The 20,217-nt window shown below is 39.4% G+C and overlaps 1 protein-coding gene across 6 annotated transcripts in view; it reads left to right on the top strand.

Moving 5' to 3' along the window:
- DCTD (dCMP deaminase) overlaps nt 1-20,217 on the top strand; it is a 59,199-nt gene that overhangs the window by 21,090 nt on the left and 17,892 nt on the right. Inside the window, exon 1 of one of the 6 annotated variants that reach the window (XM_063156133.1) lies at nt 18,515-18,598. The exons of 3 other annotated variants lie outside the window; for them this stretch is intronic. In XM_063156133.1, coding sequence (XP_063012203.1) covers nt 18,564-18,598 — 35 coding nt within the window. In that variant the 5' untranslated portion in view covers nt 18,515-18,563. Of the gene's footprint in view, nt 1-18,514; nt 18,599-19,514; nt 19,536-20,217 lie in introns of those variants that run through there. 2 more of the 6 variants (XM_063156134.1, XM_063156138.1) reach the window with 2 other exon arrangements.

Here is a 20,217-nt window from a genome sequence, read left to right on the forward strand (position 1 = left end):
TCTGTCATACAGGTAGAGGTTATTTTGATAGAGGCTGGCAATGAAGCATCTCTTTCAAGCTATAACCTCACATTCTTCATCCTCTAGATTTCAGTTAGCTTGGCCTGAGGCTGCAGAATACAGGGATCTAAGATCTTCAGATTGCAAATCCATGAAAAAGCAGTGTGAGGAGTGCAGAATGGGTTTTATGTGACCAGAATTGACTCTGAGTTTCAGAAGATGAGAAACAGGCTAAAACACCTGGAAAGATGCAGGTTTCACTCTGCTTTGCTCCTCTAGTTAACAGAAGTTAGAATAACAAAGCAAGATCATTATTTAGTGGAGTTCAACAAATAGATCTACCAGAGAGCAAACATTAGTCCCAGATGCAAAGATGTAAAGATCCACAAACCATCCATAATTATGGACTGAGTTGGCCACTTAGTTGACCACACTGCTTTTTGTGTTTAGTATAAACTTACTGCCTCTGTGAACTCCTCAAGCAGCATCACTTATTTCTTTGCTTCAGCTTCAGGCAAATGTTTATTTAGGAGCTGTTAAAAGAATAAGCTATCTTGATTCTAATGAGTATGGCTATATGCACACTTTTATGTACATTTACACTTGCTGTTGCCTTATCTTCACAAAATCACAGAATTGTTTGGGTTGGAAGGGACCCTGGAGACCATCTGGTCTGAGCCCTCTGCCAAGGCAGGGTCACCTGGAGCAGGTTACACAGGAACACATCGAGGTGGGTTGAACCTCTCCAGAGAAGGAGACTCCTCAACCTCCATGGGCAGTGCTCTACTACCCTCAATGTAATGAAGTTCTTCCCCATGGTGAGGTGGAACTTCATGTATTTTAGTTTATGACCATCTTGTCTAACTCATTCTTCTTCTGCATGTGGAAACTGAAAAGGCAGGTGGGAGACTCCATGTCTCCCATGTGACTTATGGAAATCCAGGATTTGGTAGCAATAGCTCTGCTGTCACTTACTGTTCTTGAGTACAAACTTTGAGGGTGAGGGGAGAATTCACACCGCAGCACTCAAAGTGCAAGGATATATACACCAGTGATGAGTTTAGCATATATTGGACTGGTTAGAGAGTATAGCAACAAAGAGCATCACTTAGTGCTTAATACGTACACTTTTGAACTATAGTGCACTAAATCTCTCTTTGTTCCCAGAAATATCACAGCATTCTTCCAACAAGGGCTGTCCTCTACCTCCGTTATTCTTTCTGATTTTTGGCAGTAACTGGAAAATTCTCAGAGTAAAATTCATTTTGCAATTCCATCAATCACTGATGTGCCTGCTGGCATAATTACCAGTCACTGCATAGACAAACAAGTAAACTGATGGAAAGAAGTGTTAATCTTTGTCTTCCTGAAACAGATTCAAAACAATATTCTAGTTTTCAATTCTTGCCATGCTCCTTTGTACTGTGAGTCTGGATTTAGCATTCTCCATCTTCTGTATATAGTTTTTGTCCTTTCTAGCTGCTGCCAGACATTGAATGATTAATGGTATTTTACATTTTTACCAAATAGTTTGAACAGGATTTAATGAAATAATTTATCTAATTACCTGATGTTGTAAGCTTTTTATTGAACACCACAAGGTCTTTTACATGCTCAGTACAACCCACAATTTAGGGCATAATCTCCATTACTTTTTTAGTATTCTTACTTTTAGCATACTTACTTTTAACATACTTACTTTTATACATTATAAATCTTCACTTTTATAGCATATACATATCCACCTTTTTTCCCCCACTGAATTTGAGCTGTGTTGTTCTTGTTTCTGTTCATGGTCAGCTGTTACCTGTATTCCTCACACATGAAATTGCACACCTTGAAGCTCTGTCAGTTATTCTGTTCTTTGGTGTGATGCAGATGTGGATCTAATGCTAAGCTCTCTGCATTTGTCATCTTCCTTTCACATTTATGGCCATTCCTTGACTTGGAAAGCAAGCCAGTTTGTTGTCCAGTTGAGAATTACTTCCTTACCTTCTTACCCTGTTCATTAATAATGTATTTGGTACTGGATTAAAAGCTTCCTTGGAATCCAAGTAAATAATATATGCTTCTTTACTTTTGTCTGCTTTTGTTATCATTTTCCCAAAGAAACAAAGCTAGTTTGTTATGCATGATTTCCATTTTGGTAATCTTCACACCAAACTATTAAATATTCTATTTGTGTGGAAGATCTGGGCAGTTTACCAAAATAGAAATGTTCCTCTTGTATTTTTAGATACCTGTCATACTGCCATAAGCAATGTTTAACATTTTACAGACAGTACATAAAGCAATGTGTTTGGTACTGTACCCAATGCAAAAATACGTTTTCACATAACAGAAATGAACTGCAACCTAATAGAGAACAAAGTAGATTCCATCAAGAAATACTTTAAAATGTCCTGAAACATATATTTTGTGCACAAAAATCTGCCATTCAGGTTTTTACATCAGTTACAGTTTCAAAGAGTACCCTGGGGTGCGACTGTTACAATGTGAAAACAGCAAAAGAAATATGAGTCTGCAAAAATGTCACAAACACATGAAATCTAAAAAGTACCCATTAAATTTGATGGAAGAATTACTGTTCCAACCTATTAGGCTGTTATATATTTAAAACTGGAATTCCTTTTAAAAGTCTTGCTACTGAAACCCCAATGAATTCCATAGTGATTCATGTTGGAAAGAAGTCTGATTTGAGACTTTTGCCATATCGTGTTTTTTCCTTCACTGAAAATTTTGTGGACATGTTAAAGGTAATGTAGAGCTTTATTTGCAACAAAATTTTTTCCTTGCATAGTTTGTATTTCTGGTCTTTGTGATTTATTAGTGGATACAGATTTTAAAAATGACAAAAATAAAGATGAAAATGTAAGCATCTTCATTGTTGCCTTCCTGAAATCTGAAAGCAAAGCCTGAGTTTGTGACTCTCCATGCAGAGATAATTGTGTTCTATGTGCAAATTATGGTTTCATAAATGTGACCACTACAACCAGCTGCACAAGTTGGTAGAGCCTTAGAGGGCTGGTTCTCTGGCCATTCATGTGACTTAATGCTTTCACCACACTGACTGATACATCCTAACATTGCTTCTGGAGGATTTCTGGCCCCTGGGCACTTCCATCGTGACAATTGATCTCTTGGACTCTGCAAGCCCAAAGCCCCTTGAACCATTACCAGATGGAGTTGTAACTGGGGGCCATATAGTGAAGTAACAAAGCTGGCATCTCCCTCTACATAATCTTGGACCAGCAGATGTCCCTTCTGGCATATTCTCTTTCGCTCCCTTCAAAGAGGAGACACAGTTTGTATTCTATGTTTAGGGGCTTCACGGTCTCTGGGACTGCGGCAGTTCTTCACAACGAACTTTTGTCTCACTAATTATTAATTTTATGGTATCACCAGCACACACTGGCATCTCATTATTGGCTCTCCTTTCAAAACCATTTATAAATATAGTGGAAAACATATCTCATACAGACCACTGTGAAACTCCACTTTTGACCTCTTTTACAATGAATACTGACCATATACTCTGATGCTCTCACTTTTATCTTTTAATCAACTACTTATCCATGCAGGAAGCCTCTCTTTTTAAGCTGCTATTGTTTAGACAGATGCAGGGTCCTTTAGGCTGCCCTCTACTCCCAGGGGGTTCTAGTTCTTACTTTGTCCCCACATCCCTGTCAGGATTGTATTGAAACAAGCCTTAATCATAACCTAGCAACAGCTCAGGTTCAAAGAGTGGACCTGGAAGTGGTTTATGGCTGGGCATGATGATCTTAAAGGCCTTTTCTTACCTAAATGATTCTATGATTCTCTGAATCTATAAAGAGCAATACAGATATTGCTTCTGAGATAATACATGCATGTCATAACTTGTGATAGGTCCTTTTTTTTCCCAGATATTTTCTTCCATGTTGAATCAAGAAGCACACTCTTTTCAACCACCTTTTCTGACCTTTGTCAAAGGCTAACACTGAGCTTAGGCTGAAGCCTACTGGCATGCTTAAGGTCCCTTGAATAATGTTCTACCTTGGAATCTCCTGGACACATGTCCTGCACTTCCTTGGAGTCCCTTTTCTACCCTCAGCCTCATCACCCTCTATAAGCTTTCTAGTTTTTCAAACTTTAAACCTAGACCTTAGGACTTGCCCTAACCTGAGGCTGTACTCATGTTACTTTCAAATCCTATGGGCTAAAAGGATCATGCCTTGAAAGAAGAGGTACAAATGTAGTGTTAAACCTGCTCATATTTTAATAATCTAATCGTACAATTTACCCCATTAATGCAGAAAAAATACAATAGCAATACAGCTGAAATTGTTCCTATAAACTTTGTTTTTCCTACTTTCTCTGAGGCTGTACTCACCTTCTGGATGTGCCAATGGGTCCTAAGGTTAACAACTTCCATCTTCCTTAAAAAGATTGCTTCAGAAATGGATGTGTCATTGACCTCCTGAGTCCTTTGATGGAAAGACTTCGTGTTCAGAGTAGGAGTCTCTTTCCCCTTGATTTGGGATCTGCTTGGGTTTTCTTAACAGCAGTCTGCATTCTTCTCATTGGATAATCAGATGATTCTCAAGCCTGAAATTTTCCCCACAGCTCCTTTCAATGTAAAAAGCCACTGTTACAATGGGATAGTTATGCTTTTGCCATATAAAGTACACACAGACTGTGATCAACCCAGGTAGGCAATACTCGCTTGACCACTAGGTGATTGTCACACACACACACACACACACACACACACACAAGAAAACCCCAAATTAAAATCAGCCTATGTCAAGACAGGCCCAGACAGCTCCTGAAACCCAGCACTATCTGATCGTATCAGTGTCTGGCCTTTTACTTGTATTGACAAAATCCTATTTACTGAGCTACATCTGAAAGCACTGAAAATAACAACACAGGGAACAGTTTCTCATTGCCTTTGCTTTTCTGTGCCTTTTCCTTTATTTGAGAACACTATTCACACTCTTTGAAGTAATTGTTCCTTAGTCTTGCCCCAAGCCTATGCCAGACCATGCTGAACTTGCTTAGTGTGCCCTCACATAATGTGCTCCCTATGAACCAGCATCCCCAAGGCGTGTCTTGATGGTCTTTTTTTTCTATCTTCAGTCTTACCACCCTTGCAGACATTTGGGTTTAGAAAACCCTAATTCTAACCTGAACTCATATATTTTGAAAATCAAAGTATGCTGTGTCAATGTCATCATTCCTATAAAATCCACATTCTTTTTAACTCCTTTGAAGAACTATCGGTATTGTAAAGTAGTGTGTTCCTCCACAGAATGCTAACTCTTACCAAATAAATCAGATCTATCCGGGTGTCTCCTGATTCTGTTTCTTATCAAGGTTTCTTGTAATTTGTCCTGTACTCATCAGACTTAGATTCCTACTATTTCCAGATTTTCCCTGGAACCTTTTTAAAAGATCGATTTCACATCTTCTGCCTTCCAGAAGTAAAGCAATTTTAAGCAATAGGTTAAACCCTGCAGTGAGTAATTCAGCTCTTTTGTCCTTGAGTTCCTTTAGAAATTTGGAGTGTATACTATATATTCCTGGTGATTTTCCCTTTATCTGTTTATTACATAATCTCTTCAATTTCAGACTGCTCTTCAGATGAGTTCCCTGCCAAGAAGGGTTCTGATTTTGGAATCTTCCCAGTTCCTTCCACAGCGACCACCAATGCAAAGGGTTCATTTAGCTTCTCTGCAACGACCTTGACTTCTCTGAGTACTCTTTTATGCTGTGAAAACAAACTAGCCTTACAGATTCTGGCAAACCTCCTGCTCCTGATGTGTTTTGTGGTGAAAAGGATTATTAGTTTTGATTCCTTTGTTAGGTATTCTTCAGATGCTTTTTGGTCTGCCTTATTATGTTTTCACATTTAACCTTGCAGAGTTTGTAACTCTTTCTTCATTGTAATTTGAACATGACTTCAGCATTTTCAAAGACAGATTTTTGCTTCTAACAGCCTTACTTACCCTGCTGGTTAGTAACACCAGCTTCCTTTGCCCTTTCTGAGGTCTTTCTTTAGAGAAAGCGTGTACTTCAACTACAGTATCTTTAAATAGGTTCCTTGGTGCCTGTACAAAGTTGAGACTCTGAGCTGCCCTTCTCTTCATTTGGCAAACTTCCTTCTTCTCACTTTGTTACTCTTTATTGAATTACAACAGAACTGTAGGGAAGAAGTGCCTGGGTGTAAGCCCCTAGCTGTTCCTTGACCATGATCTAGTCTACAAGTTTTCCAAGGAGATTCCTGACAGGGGTTCCTTTCCTTAGAGCTGGGTCTGTAAAGAACAAAGAAATAAAAATGTGGGGGAATATTTGCTGGTCTAGGACTTCCTGTGTGTTTATTTGCCCTTGCTTTTTTCCCCTAGTCCTATGGATATTTAATTCACGCAGCCACCCTGTGCTTCCCTCCCTCGGTTTTAGTGGACAGTTGTCCCCATTTGTATTTTTGTGGCGCTCTTTCTGGTGTCACATCTGGAGTGACAGTTGTGATGAAAGTGATGCTGTGCACAGTCAGGCTGTAGATATGCCTTGAGCTTCCCTGCTAAAGCACCAGGGACAGCCCCTCGTGGTGGGTGTTCAGTGGCCCAGATGTGGCACGGCTCTGGCACACCCAGGGCCAGCGGAACCAAAGGGACGGCTCAGTACTGGGGCCTCTGTGCAGGAGTGATGGTGAGATTGCAGAGCATGAATGTGAGACTGAGCAGAGGGCAGGGGTAGGGTTCCCCTCATCAGCCTCATATAAGGCACTATCAGCCTTGGGTAACTCAGCTGCTAGCAGGATCATTAGAAGATCCATTGCTCAGGGTGATGACCTGCTTGTCTGGATGCACCATACCTTTGGGTATAGGGAACTGACTGCCTGGTCTGGGAAATCTCTACCATATCTGTACCATGGCTAAGAAAATTCAATTACAGCATTAAAAAACCGACAACTTTTGAAAATAATGAGATGTAAAAATAGTAACAGGTGGGGGTTCTTCTTACTTCCTTTCCGTGGCACTTTTTAAGACTTTTGTTCTAAGGTTTTTTTAACACTCATATTTCGCTGCAAACCAATTCAGAAACCTTTTGAAGACCTTAGGAAAAGATGAAAATACTTCAGCCAAAAAGTGAAATTCAAAAGTTAGAACTTTGTGCCATTGCACTTTCCAAGTAAAAGTGAGAAACCAGTGAGAAAATTGAAAGCTTGAGTCCTGCCTACCATTTTAATTTAAAAAATATTGTCAAGTGTGAAAATAAACATGTAGGATTAACCTATTTTGACATATTCTAAATTTGGGATCAAAGAGATAAGCTTGTCACAGTGGGCTCCCACAGAATTTGGGGAGATAAAATTCCTGAGGCTTTGATCAGCTTTGACTGATCCTGAGCTGTCATTCAGTCGTTTATATCCCAGGAATATATAGTCATGGTTACAGTGTGTTCCTCCTTTAGTATGCACAGATCTCTGCTCTGCAGAAAGGAAAGGATTTTACGCTCTTTTATAAGATCACAAATAAAGATTAAGATCTTGCATAGCGTAAATACTGGGTTTTATTTATTTATTCTCTAGCAGTGAGGCACCACTCGTACATGGGTGGGATTTCTCCTGTCTGTGCACTTGCTATATCCCACTTCCTGTGCTATCCATTTTGAGCTGTAGCTATCTTATTTTTGTTCTGTTCATTAGTATTTGCCAGCGGGTGGTCATGAGTACAACAGAAATTCTGGGCAAGCAGCTGGTACTTCTGACAAGGTTTTCTTGGTCCTACTGCTGTTGAATTATCGGGAGAATAGAGCAGAAAAACATTTTTAGAAAGCTGTGTTTGATGCCAAGTATAAACAAAGACTACCTCTATCAAGAAACCTTTCTTTCCTAGGTACCTGATGCACTAAAACTAGCTAGGTATAAATGGTTTTATGAATGCTTTTTCAGCTCCAGGCTTTGAGAATAAAAACATTAGCTCTTACAGACCGTAGTACTTCTCATATAATCCACAGCTCATTTCAGCAGCTATCACCTTTCATTTGTCAGCTCAGAAAAATTGACAAACTCAATCCAATGACTGTTATTGACTGCAAAAGCTTCTGTTTATGTGGTAATTATCTTAGTTCATGCCACAAGTCTGAATTTAAGTGCATAATTCAAATTCTTTTGAAGTTATATGAGCATTAGCTGTTTCATTCCTCTGTGTTATGCTTGACAAATTTGGGTCCTATTTAACATTTCTAATTATTTTTTTTTATCTTCAAAGAAATTATTCTTGTCAAGCTATTCCATTAAAACATAGTTTTGGAGCAAGATTTTACTCATGGAAGCATATTGTTGTCTTTGCATAAGCAGAATTTATGAGTTCAGCTCCTTTCCACAAGAGATTAAAATTTCTTTGTTTGTTTTTTGATTTTAGAGGCTTTCAAATTCACTTAGTTCACTTTTAAAAAGTAGTTACAATTCAGTTTTTATCTACAAAATCTAGAAAAAATGTGGGGGCTTTGTAAATGATTACATATATTTTCACACTAATATTTTTTGGCTCAACCTTTTGGAAAACCATGAAATCTCAGAAGAATGGGAATAAAATAATCAGAAGTAGTAATTATGAAAGCAACATGGAAGTAAGAGTTTTGATAAACAAATAGTATAATAGTAACTATGGGGATGTAGGAAATTAATGTTGATAAATTGCACTTTAAAGTTTCTCTGGAGGTTCACTTCTTCATGAAATTGAGGGCAATATTATTTTACAAAATTTGATGACTTTCTAAATTTGGACTCAGAATACTATCAGAGAGACTGCTCTGTCATTAAAAGATGGACAAAGACTGCTTTCTAACTATGAAAAATCTATAAATATACCCTTCCAGACATGCTAAACAGTAGCCATACCATAAGGTGAACATTATTTGTATTAAAAAAATGAATTTTCAATTTATCTTGATCTTGAAATGCAGGCTTGTAAAAGTGTTCAAACACTCCAGAAAATGAATGCTGTAGATGACATGGTGAAAAGGTCAGCTTGGACTAGGACAGATCAAAAGACTCTTTAAAATAGGTATTTATGTTAATATTATATGTATAGTATGCAATTGTCTATTTGAAGCTAGTGATATCAAACATTTTTTTATATTCAAATAACATTTTGAAAAGACAGGATGACTCAATAATTTTTTTTACATTGCCTCTGTAGTTGACATATGACTGTAAATGTAAATGCTTGGGTATCAATATTGTTCACTTGACTGATAAGAAGTTAAACAATATAAAGGGCAATAACCTGAAGTGGGGTTAGAGCTCCAGACAACATTTTGCAGCTAATTTCTTCAAATAGGAAATACCACAGACTACATAAATCTGAGACTCCAGCATTCTACTGGCTGCCCACTGAAATGTGTAAACCTTGTATGGAATACATTAATGGAATAAAACATCTGTGAGTATAGTTTCTGCGCATGCTTAAAGCAATTTGTTTTATATCTTGAATCGTGAGAGTTTGATTCCCTCATGTTAGTGTTGAGTCTCTTTAATACTATCTTACCTTGCTATTCTTATTATTCATGTAACAGCATAATTTTTTTTTAAGTTCTGTTTAAGTCTGGCCTCTAAGATGCCTTTCAAACCCGAGTTTACAGCCTAATTATGTGTGAAGAAAATACTTTTTATCATTGTTAAGTGTAACAGATTTTTTTGTTTCACAGTGTCCTTTATTATAAAAAAGGTAAATAAAGATAAATATTTTACCTACTCATAAACATTATATATGTCTGCTATGGCAGTATGTCCTCATATCTCCATTTTCCCTCTAACATGGAAGCATTTCATTGCCTCTGCTGCCTTCCATTGTAGCGTGTCACCTTCTGTTGTATTCTTTCAAATCCTGGTAACAAGAATACTGAACACAGTATTAAAGACGTGCTGATGGAAATGTCTCATCTTGCCGTGTTTCAGAAGAGCACAAAATGCAAAAATATTTGGTTTTAATAACGTACAGAGAATATGAATTTCACCATATGTTTTGGCCAACAAATGTAATTCTTGGGATTCTTCTCAGGATTGGGTTTATGTGCAATTGTCCACTAGAGTGCAGGCTGAGACCAACAAACTCATTTTGTTCCTGTCATAAACTGACTTTGAACCCAGGTGTCTTAATGTACATCGTTAGTACATTAAAGCACTGCACCTTCTAGCTTCAGCTGTGAGTATATATACTGCTATCAAATTTGATGGATATAGCTTGTGAAGCTTAGTGACCTAGGGTGGTGATAATAAAGTATTCTGGAACCTGGATAACATTTTGTTCTGTCACTATGGTTTTCTTGCTCTGGTGACATCAACTAATTTGTACTGCTTTGTAGGAGATTTCTGTATCCAGCTTTTTAGCCAGAGTCTCCATTTCCTTGCACTGCTCTTACTCATCTCTGTCAGAGTGAATTTCTTTCAGAGACAAAATATTGCTCAATATTGATCCCAGTGTGCTAATTTCAGGTTCTTGTATTGCAAATCAGCTGAAGTGCTGTTCAAAACACTGAAGAATTTTCTAACACAAAATGCACAAAGAAATTGATCCATAGAATATCTTCCTACAAGAATCCTGTGTTTCCTAATCCTTTAAAAGACCACTAAAGTCAATTTAACAGACACTGCATAAAAACCATTTTTATTCTAAAAAGTTGTCACGACAGGAGTAGCCAGTCTTCACAAAGATCATAAAATTCTTAGGATTTCTGGCCTGTTTCTTATTTTTGCCTGTTTAGGACATTCATCTTCTGCAGAAAAGGGCTTACCCCAGAGGACATTTATACCAGCAGAGTGATTTGGAGTTCTCCTTCTTACTGTCCCTATAGAGCCTATTGAAGTTTTTGTAGAACTAATAGGGAGTTTTTTAGTTTACTTTTCTGTAAAGGAAGAATATTGCATATCAGTTCCCTTTTGCTTCCTCTGTTCTGAAAAAAATAAAGCACATCTGTTATTTAATTTTTTTATCTCCCTAGGCTGCTGTGAAGGCTGGCTTCAAAAGACAGTTTTTCTTCAATACTTTGAACCCTAAAAACATTCTGTTGTATTCTGAAAAATAAGAATTGGATAAATCTTAACTAATGTCTGTCTTCCCTTTCCACAGTCTATAGCCCATCCACTTTTGAATTCCTTAATGATCCCTACTTCAAAAATCACATCCTGCTCTTTGCCTTCTTTACCTAATCATCTCTTTTGTAGCTCAGAGCTGCTGTGCCTCCATGCTAAAACTCCTCATTTACTATATGCTGTCTTTGCCATCTGAGTCAATGTCTTCCTAATGTGAATATGTTTTTATTTAGAATGGTTTTAAAGTTACAACAGCATAAAAAGTATGGATACAAACTGAAAGATAAAAAAATAATCTTAGTAGTAGCGAGTGCTCAGCTTGGGCTATTTCAGTCTGAACAAATCATGTTTGTCTGATGTAGATGACTAAAAGCAGAATCTTATAATAGGGAAGTACCAGGAAATATTGAAAAGGAATCATGCTGTCAGCTCTACTTATGAAATAAATTAGGTTTACTAATGGTTATATTTCCCCTCATATCTGCAGTGGGAGCATAGAGTTCCTGTTCTTCCAAGTTAGGATGTCAAATGTATTTCCTGACAGCTCCAGCTCACTTTTCATTATTGATAAGTTAGAGCAGTGTGGCTGTTAGCTGCTCTTGTGTAATTAGTTCAATGAGGCTAGGAAACAGCCAGAATGCAGAAGAGATGAAAAGTATTCACATACAACATGATACTGGCACCTGAGCTCCCTCTGCCCTGATGCCAAGCTAACACTCAGGATGTTACAAAATGAAGGCATTGTGCCTTGTGTCTCACTGTTCTCCTGGTGTTATGTCCTAGGGACAGAGCAGTTATCCTCCCACTAAGGAAGGAAAATGTGTTTGAAGCTAATTTGGGGAATTGGGTGTATTGGCAATTTGAAAGGCAAGTAAGTAGGTTGAAGAGATTTCATCATGCTGAGGTGAGACACAGGACAAGCCCAGAGTGAGTGCAACAGTTGATTTTATTTTTTTTAACTTAGTTAAATTAGCCAGTGTATGTGAGAATGCCGAGATACTGTCTTGCCCCCCACCCTCAACCCACAGGTTAGCTGAAGGGGTAATTCATCTCTCATCACAGAATGGGTTTAGCACATTGCTTAAAACCTTCCATGCTAAATACCATATAAAGATGGAAGAAAATGATTCTGTATAGCAGCTCTTACATGAAGGTTAACACGGTGTAATAATGAAATCTAAAGCTACAGTTAAGATAAATTACAGGAAATTATAAATAAAAATAGGAAAGTTCTCCATACCCAAAATCTAAAGCTTATCATAAACATAAAGAAGGTTAGACAGAAGTTCCACTGAATAAAAAAAACAAGTATAAGTGGAATTTGTATCGGGAGAAGAAAAAATTACTAACAGCAAACTAGTTTGCCCAAATATGAAGGCATACGTGTATTCAATATAACTTGTATGGAAGAGTAAAAATTTCTGTCTATAGAATGTATCTGATGTAAAGATTACAGATAATGTTATTTTGGAGTTTTTGCAAGTTGATACGCTGCAAGAGATTTGAGAACTCATGGATATAGTATGAAAAGCTACTACATCATCACAGGAAAATCTTGCCAAATCAGAAGGGACAGGAATAGAAGATAACCTTCTTAGATATTAAAAATAGCCTTGAAAAATAAGGGGAAGGTAACAGAAGAAAAAGAAGTCTATGAAGTATGTAGGCAGCTGCTGAGTCTAGAAGCAGCACGCCAAGGAAGTGAAATTTTATACTGAGAGCCAAAAATTTATTTCTTGCTTCCAACTAGGGAGTATCTGTGATTATGACTAATATGGGTGGGCAAAGAAGGTAATTCATGTTTTGGAAGGAATCACTAGGATTGCCAGAAGACTTGCAGTCTGAGACTTTGTGTCTCAGTTTACTTTCCAAAGCACAGCTTAGCAAGATTATCTGTGATTTCCAGTTGTGGATGGAGATATGAAAAAAGATCGTGTGCAATATATTCCGTTTTTCTAGCACCTGTGTTCTGCGGTCCTGGTTTTAGCTGGAATGACGTTACATTTTTCGTTAGTAGCTGGTACAGTGTTGTGTTTTGAATTTGGTATGAAATTGTATGAGATTGCCTTAAAGGGGGAATTTGGATGTGAATAAGAGCGAGTATGAATGGAAAAGGAGTTTCAAAATTAGAGGACTGGTCAGAGACAGATACAAACATCAGGAAAAAACAAACAGAGAAAACATCAGCAAATAACACACAGCATAGAGAAAGAGCAAATCTAGCTGGAGAATATACTGATACCAAAGAAAAAATTAGGTGATCAAGGTACTGCAAAGACAATATTTACCTATAACTAGAGCCGTAAGTATGAATAAAACAAGAAAACAGTTAAAATTCAGAAGTCGCTGTATGTCCATAAAATTTTTATGTGACATGAAAAAATGTGTAGTTTTAAAAATTGATCAGAAGACTGTTTAAAGAGTATAATTTATATACTCATTTCTGACCCCAAAGATAATAAAGTGCAAAAATTCTGGATTTAGGGAATTTTGCGGGATTTTCTCTGAAATACTGAGAATGTGATACTCAAAATAGTATCTCATTTGGACAGAAAGAGAACTTAAATCTAACACTAGATTCTAGTTTTCAAGGAACAGATGCTATGGAAAGGTAACCTAATAAACAAGCCATCAAAATCTAAGAATAGAGAAGAGTAATGATTTCCTATTAGGACATGAAAAGCATAAAAATACCTTAATATTGGCTTGACTGATTCTGACAGATACCATGCACAAGAAATTCTGGCATTTACTGCTTATAAATCTGTAAAAAAGGTAGGCATCTAAACACAGATTTCAATGTCCTGAATTTTGGCACCTGAGTTTGAAAATACTGGATTTGCAACAGGCTTCCATTGGCACCATAATTACCATGATATCATCCTATTAGGTTATTACCTATCAAAGGCTGGTAATAAGTTGCATTTCTTACCATCTTTATGAATAAGTAGTTCCAAAATTGCATAGTATAAAGAATTATATGCTAAAGGTAAAAATCCTATAGTAATTCTGACATACTTATGCTCCCTACAGAAAATGCTACAATATAAAAATCCAACACTTTATTGCAGTCTATTAATGGGCTGGTTTGCTAACAAGCTTCTGCAGCTAACCCTGTTTAGGTCTTCCAGCAAGGGGGTTCCAAAATAGGACTTTGTTCACAGTGCTAAGCCTGACATTGCAACAAATGTTATTTGAGCAGTGAGGAAGCCATAACTTCATATTCTTTATTAGATTATGTATAGAAATTCAGAACTGCAGCATATACCAGCAGCTGCATTTGTATTTAATGTGCTCCTCAGACTGTAAGCAAGTATGGATGGAAAAATTTAACTCAGGTAGAAATTCCTATTTGGAAAAATATTTACCAGATGAGTCTTGCCTAAAAAATAATGTTCTCTAGCTATGAAAATTATTTTCTCCAAGAGCAATTTCTTCTCTGTAAGACAAAGATATAAAGACAGACTGTCATATTTATTTGTCTTTGTCTTCAAACATAGTAATTAGTTCCTGAAAAATTCATTCTATTAGAAAAAAAGACAACAGCTCATTAGCTATTTCTTTTTACTTTTCCCTTAAGTTTTGAGATTGATTTCAGGGTGGACTACCAAATTGCATGCTCCATATTCTGCCAAATAGCAAACATTGCTCTCTGAGCAACAACTTATACATATGGTACTTTTGGGGAGAGATCTTGCTTGCCAGCAAAGTTAAAAGAGTCTGCTGGCAAGCAACAAGAAAGTGGGGAAGGGGGTCTGTAAACTGGGGGTTCCCCTAACTCAACTAAGTTTGCTTTTATAAAATTGACAAAAGGTAGATGTGAATGTTTCATAAGAAGTAAGCTAAAAATATAAGCTAAAAATATAAGCAACTTGACAGATGGTTACATATTTAGCATGTCTTTGAAACTTGTACCACTTTTCATTAATAAGAGCATCTAAATTATTTGTAAACAGCTCAGATTGTTTATTGACATCTATCCAGCAAAGTCATAATAGTCCACACTTGGGATCCTGTTAGGAAATGAGACACAAACAAAAATAACTAATGAAAGATTACCTGAGATACCTGAAACTTTTTAACATATATCCTCCTTCTATGGAACAAGAGAGGAACATGCAAGGACAGGAGTAGAGTTCAGACATAAATTTAAAAGAAATTTGGCCTATTTGAATGCATGTCTGTCTTAACAGGGGTTTTGAGTTAGAGCCCTCTAGTTCTGTCACAGAGATCTGAACGCTTCTGAGGCAGATGACAGGTGTAAATAAACTTCTGGATCTCAGAGTTAATGGAGAGGAGGGTTCAGACAGCTGATCCAGGGTAGCTGCTGCTTTTGCAAAGCAGGCAACAGCTGGAGAAGTCCTATGGAACCTGCCAGGCAGCATGATTTTGCCCCACACCTGTAGTAAGTCAAGCTACCTACCGTCAGCACAACTCTGTGTTTAGAACACAGGATCCTGGCCTAAATCTTGCCTAGTCCAGGTGTACCCTTCTTCCCATGTGTGCTTAAAGAAAGAGGCTGTTATGTCAGATACAATAGCACATTGTCAGAAGAACAAGTCACAACCTGGCCACAAGAGTTTTCAGTATAACGCTTTGAAAAAACTTAGGGGAAATAAAAATGTAGCAAGGTTTCCAGAAGATGTGCCACATTACAGGAGTCTACTAACTAAAATTCCACCAGAAGTTTTCCTCCTCAGGCCATATCGTAAGTAGTAGTAATAGTTAGTAAATGTTATGGGTTTATCCTCAAAATCCTAATTATGAAAAATAATGAATTTGGCGTGGATAATTGTAGTACTGCAATTTTAATTCATACTTCAAGAGTGCAGAAACAGACACACAGACAGTAGAGAACTTTTTGAACTGAATTATGCTATTTTTTTTCCCTCCAGATTAATTGCATGCTCTTTAACTGTCTTGGTGATCAACCATCATCAGGTCTTTCATTTCACCTTCAGGCTCATGCTTTCCTGAATGATGCTACTTTCATTAAATTTGCTTTCTTTTTCTTGCATTTAAATAGTTCTTTTCATTCATTAGCAAACCATATATGAACATTTGTTGTCCATATGAAATTATGCCAGTAGAAGTCTCGCAAACTGAAATTGCTATGTTTTCCCACTCTTAGGGCTGGAAAACTTGTCAGTTGAAGTATAACAGGTTGCTTTTGCCAAGTTTTCTGGTTAAAACTGAATAGGAATATATGTGAAATTAAATAACATTTTGATATTTGATAGTTTGTCAGTTGTCTAAAAAAAGCTAACTGATACAGCAATCTTAATATGAAAACATATTAGCAATATGCTCCTCTGTGTTGATCACTGCTGATTTGGCATAGCTTCAAGAATAACTATGAGCATGGCAGGATCCTTGGCTTAGCCATCTTCTTGCACTCATGTTGGTGTGGTAGGGTAACTAATTGTGCAACTTCTGTGCACCTAGTCAGTAAGGGGGAACTATAAAGACAGCTCCTGAGATGCTGCGTACTCAGTTTCCCAAAAATGTCCTGTTTTCCAACCTTGTCACAGACATCTTTTGTGAAAAATCCTTTCCTTAGGATTTTTCACTCTTCTGGGAAGCTGAGGCCCCAGAGAAAGAATGTAAGCAATGGTTATCTGCTGCTGTGGAATGCAACAGGTGCACCTGGGATTGGCCCATGTTGCATGTTTACAATTAAGGGCCAATCAGAGACCAAGCTCTCTCTGGGAGAATCAGAGAGAGCTCCTTTGTTGATTCATTCCTTTTCTATTCTTAGCATAGCAAGCTTCTGAACTTTTCTCTCTATTCCTTTTAGTATAGTCTTAATGTAACTTATCTCATAAAATAATAAATCCAGCCTTCTGATGATAGAGTCAAGATTCTCGTCTATCTCTTCACCTCTGAAAGACCCTTGCAAGCCCGGCAACACAACCTGAAGCATCCTCCCAGATGAAGAGGGAGATTTTTGATCGGGCTGCAGGAAACCATTCTCTCAGCCCTGTCAGCTGGCCGCATTCAGATCAGTGGTGCAGCTCACATGCAGTGCAAGCCCACGGCTGGCACACACAAACCCCTCTTGGGGAGGCTCTCCAAGGCAAGTGCTTTCCTTCTGTCCATCACGGAGTTGGCTGCCCCTGTCACTGCCTCCAGTGGGAACCGAATGGGTCACGTTCGGCCGCGTTCGGGCACTCTTCACTTGATGCCTCCAGCCCCGTGGAGCAAACATGTGTACCTTGCTCCCATCGAGTGCTTCCATAAAGGCATGCCCTAGAGGCAGCCAGCCAGCCAGCCAAGGTAGGCAGCTTCTCACACAAGGAACAGAACACGCAACATCAACATTTAATGTTTATTATCGTACCTCTTATTTTGCACTGCAATGGAATATACATATGTGAAAAACGCCAATCGCTTGTTTTTAAAATTCTAAAAGTTTAATTGTAATAAAATGGTTATAAAAATAGCCATGTAATTAGAGTAGTAATAATTTGGACAATTTGGATTAGGACAGTATGAGACAATAGAAACAAAGAGTTACAGACAGTCCAGGTACATTTTCCTGGGCAACATAAGCCCGCAAAAGGACACACATTAACAGAGGATTAACCCTTAAGAACAATAGCCTGTTGCATATTCATACATCTCATGCATGATGCATAAATTCCATTCAAACACAGGATTCTGTCTGATCATCATCAACTTCTTCCTCTTCATCCTAATGGCATCTTCATGGCTGAGCAAGGTGGGAAGAAGTTTGTTTCTTCTGATAAGAGAGCAATAAATTCTTTTTCTCTGAAAGATTTAGGTGTCCTCTGGCTGCTATCTCACTGCCAGTCATTTCTTTTAAAAAAGTATCTTACATAGCACAGTTTCTATTTTAACATTATGTTATAACCTAAAACTATATTTAACACACAACTTAAGAGAATTAATCCAGCATAACTTTCTAACATAACACATGTAATATTAATTTTAATATTTGCGAAAAGCCAATCATAAAATACACATTTTTCACATATATATATAAATATATATGTTCAGCTACCTGTGCATCCTGGGAGACTTCTACGATCTGGCAGCAGCTGGAGGTATATAAACCATAATAAATAAACCATAACTCAATTTTCACATCAATTTTATATCCAGAGAACAAATAAAAACTCAGATTTTTCGACGTTTTAATACGTGAATGTCAAGCTTAAATAAACAACATTTACCTCAACAGCGTGAGCAGGGCGAAACCCGCACGCTTATGTCAAAGCATAACATTAGAAGCAACATCTGTCAGAAAGCTGAACAGACATTCGAGTGACTGGTTTACAGTGTCGCGGAGGCTCGTGGCAGCGGGATCAGCTCCGGGGCGCATCCGCAGCCGGGCTCCGGCCGGGCCGCTCGGGGCGCGGCTCGGCACCCCCGGCCCGCCCCCGGCCCCGCCCGCCCGCGCTGAGGCGCCAAGCGGCGAAAGCGGCGAACGCAGCGTGGCCGCGGCACCACGAGCGGCACCATGAGCGGCGCCCAGCCCGGCCCCCAGCGGAACGGGTACGCGAGTGCGGGGCCCGCGGGAGGCCTCGCCAGCTCCTCCCGCCCGCCGGCCCGGGCTCCCTCCCCCACCGCCACTGCGCTCCCTTCGCACGCCGGCGGGCTAAACTTCTCCTGGGCGGGCCGGGCCGCGGGGGAAGCCCTGGGGGCGGGAGGTGCGGCCACCTCAGCCTCTGAGGCGGGAGGGAGGGAAGCTGGAATCCTCCGGGACAGGAGGGAGGGAGGAAGGGAAGCTGGAATCCTCCGGGACGGGAGAGAAGGAGGGAGGGAGGGAAGCTGGAATCCTCCGGGACAGGAGGGAGGGAGGGAAGCTGGAATCCTCCGGGGCGGGAGGGAGGGAGGGAAGCTGGAATCCTCCGGGACAGGAGGGAGGGAGGGAAGCTGGAATCCTCCGGGGCGGGAGGGAAGCTGGAATCCTCCGGGACGGGAGGGAGGGAGGGAGGGAGGAAGGAAGGGAAGCTGGAATCCTCCGGGACGGGAGGGAGGGAGGGAGGGAGGGAAGCTGGAATCCTCCGGGACGGGAGGGAGGGAGGGAGGAAGGAAGGGAAGCTGGAATCCTCCGGGACGGGAGGGAGGGAGGAAGGAAGGGAAGCTGGAATCCTCCGGGACGGGAGGGAGGGAGGGAGGGAGGGAAGCTGGAATCCTCCGGGACGGGAGGGAGGGAGGGAGGGAAGCTGGAATCCTCCGGGACGGGAGGGAGGGAGGGAGGGAAGCTGGAATCCTCCGAGGCAGGACGAGAAGGGTCCGCGCAGCCGGGAGCTCCCCGGGCAGCGCCGTGCCGGGGGAGGGCCTTCCCGGTGGGGAGGAGTTTCCCGGAGCCCCTGAAGGCTCTGTGGTGAGGGCACGGCCTGTTTGACGTGGGTTTCGTAATCGCTGGGATGGGAAGAAGAGCAGGCAGGGTGTCTTGTGTTCATTATTTCCGGAAATGAGGACCGGCGTGAGTAATAGGCAATTAATTAAAGTCAGAAGTGACTCTGTAGAAGTGAAGTACGTTCAGTGAAGGGAAGTGTTCCTGTACTGCTTAATTGAGGCTCAGTATTCAAACACAGTGTTTATCTTTACAGGTTTGATGGGTTATCTCCCAAGAAAATTGTGAATACAACTAATTTGCAGTGAACTGAGTACTGTTTTTCTGTAAGAAAGATTGAGTTTTCTCTTTGAAAACCTTCCTTCCCAGTACGGAATATGTAATGACCCTATATCAGTACCTATATGATGGGAAAAATGAGAAGCCCCAAGTAAAGGAAATCCCACATTCATTTAATCTAGTAATGATAAAAAAATATGAGATTTAAATAAGAAGCTTGTATTAAAGGTCATCAAGACCCAGTATCCTGTTTGGCTTTTGGGGAGGAAGAGCTTATTTGAGGATGTTTACTTCTTATTTTTATTACATGCTTCACTTTTTACCTGTGATTTCAATGCCAAGGTATTGATAGTTGGTCTTCAGTAGTATACATGATACTGGGGAATAATGCTGCTCGAATAGAGTTGTAATACAATGCACATGACATCAAAGATAAGGAAGCAGAGGAAAAACTTAATAAAAGAGTGAGATTGATCTGATACCCCCCCACTCCTCCCGCTGTACTATATTGTTGTATAGCTGTCATAATTGT

Source organism: Melospiza melodia, chromosome 5 (assembly GCF_035770615.1).
Source record: "Melospiza melodia melodia isolate bMelMel2 chromosome 5, bMelMel2.pri, whole genome shotgun sequence".
Classification (NCBI taxonomy): domain Eukaryota; kingdom Metazoa; phylum Chordata; class Aves; order Passeriformes; family Passerellidae; genus Melospiza; species Melospiza melodia.